Source organism: Otolemur garnettii, unplaced genomic scaffold, assembly GCF_000181295.1.
Source record: "Otolemur garnettii isolate 467f Iridium unplaced genomic scaffold, OtoGar3 scaffold00079, whole genome shotgun sequence".
Classification (NCBI taxonomy): Eukaryota; Metazoa; Chordata; class Mammalia; order Primates; family Galagidae; genus Otolemur; species Otolemur garnettii.
In genome coordinates this window covers 6,247,330-6,248,384 of record NW_003852474.1, presented here as the reverse complement: position 1 = coordinate 6,248,384, position 1,055 = coordinate 6,247,330, and the positions used below count along the sequence as shown (strand labels likewise).

Below are 1,055 nucleotides of genomic sequence, written 5' to 3'. Positions count from 1 at the left end.
TATTTATTTACTTTTTTGAGACTCACTATGCTGCCCTCAGTAGAGTGCTGTAGTGTCACAGCTCACGGCAACTTCAAATTCTTGGGCTTAAGCAATTCTCTTGCCTCAGTTACCCAAGTAGCTGGGACTACAGGTGCCTGAGACAATGCCCAGCTATTTTTTGGTTGCAGTTGTCATTGTTGTTTAGCTGGGCTGGGCTGGGTTAAAACCTGCCTAACTTGGTGTCTGTGGCTGGCACTGTAACCACTGTGCAGGGAGGAGCCCTATTTGATTTTTAACTGAGTTTGTGTTCTTTGTGTAATCAGGAAAAGCAATGAGTATGTCTGTTTGCTTAAGACACCATAACAAATGACCACAGGCCGGGGCTTCAACAACAGAAGTTTATTTTCTCACAGTCTGGAGGATGGAACTCCGAGATCAAGGTGTTGCCTCCTGTTCTTCTACTGAATATACTGAATGGACTAGAAAGTTGAAGCTCTGTTGCTGAACAATTTACCTCGTATTTGCGGGAGCCGTTGAATCTCTGAGTAATCGGAAGGGCACAGTGTCTAGCCTCGGTGTTGCTGTTTTCCATGGGACCTGTGCCCAGATCGACCCAGCCTCAGTTTCCTCTTCCATAAAGTAAGGATATTAATTTCTCACCTACCTCCTTCACAAGACCCAAATGTATGTAAAAGTACTTTGAGCATAATGAAGAAGCGATGAACGATGTTATTTTATATAGAAACATTCTGTTCTAACTTAGAGGCATTCATAAAATTACATTAAATTAATGTGAGCTGGTTAAAGATGGAGAAGCTCTTTTTTCCAGCTAGACTATTTCTCTCAGTCTATTGCCTGGAGCACCGTTTTGGCACTGCATTTCATTATGGAAGGCTGGATGAGAAAGCTTTATGATGAACTGTTCTCCAACCTGGAAGGAGAGAAGGAAGGCAGAGACATTTTGCATTTCCTGTATGCCTGGGGCCAGTTACAGTCAGAAGAAAGGGGCTCACTGCCTGTGGCTCAAGTGGCTAAGGCGCCAGCCATGTACACCCAAGATGGCGGGTTCGAAT

General features: G+C 44.2%; 1 protein-coding gene across 1 annotated transcript in view; it reads right to left on the bottom strand.

Moving 5' to 3' along the window:
* CREG2 (cellular repressor of E1A stimulated genes 2) overlaps positions 1–1,055 on the bottom strand; it is a 37,784-nt gene that overhangs the window by 7,009 nt on the left and 29,720 nt on the right. The window contains exon 5 of the mRNA XM_023515785.1: positions 838–913. Coding sequence (XP_023371553.1) covers positions 838–913 — 76 coding nt within the window. The remainder of the gene's footprint in view (positions 1–837; positions 914–1,055) is intronic.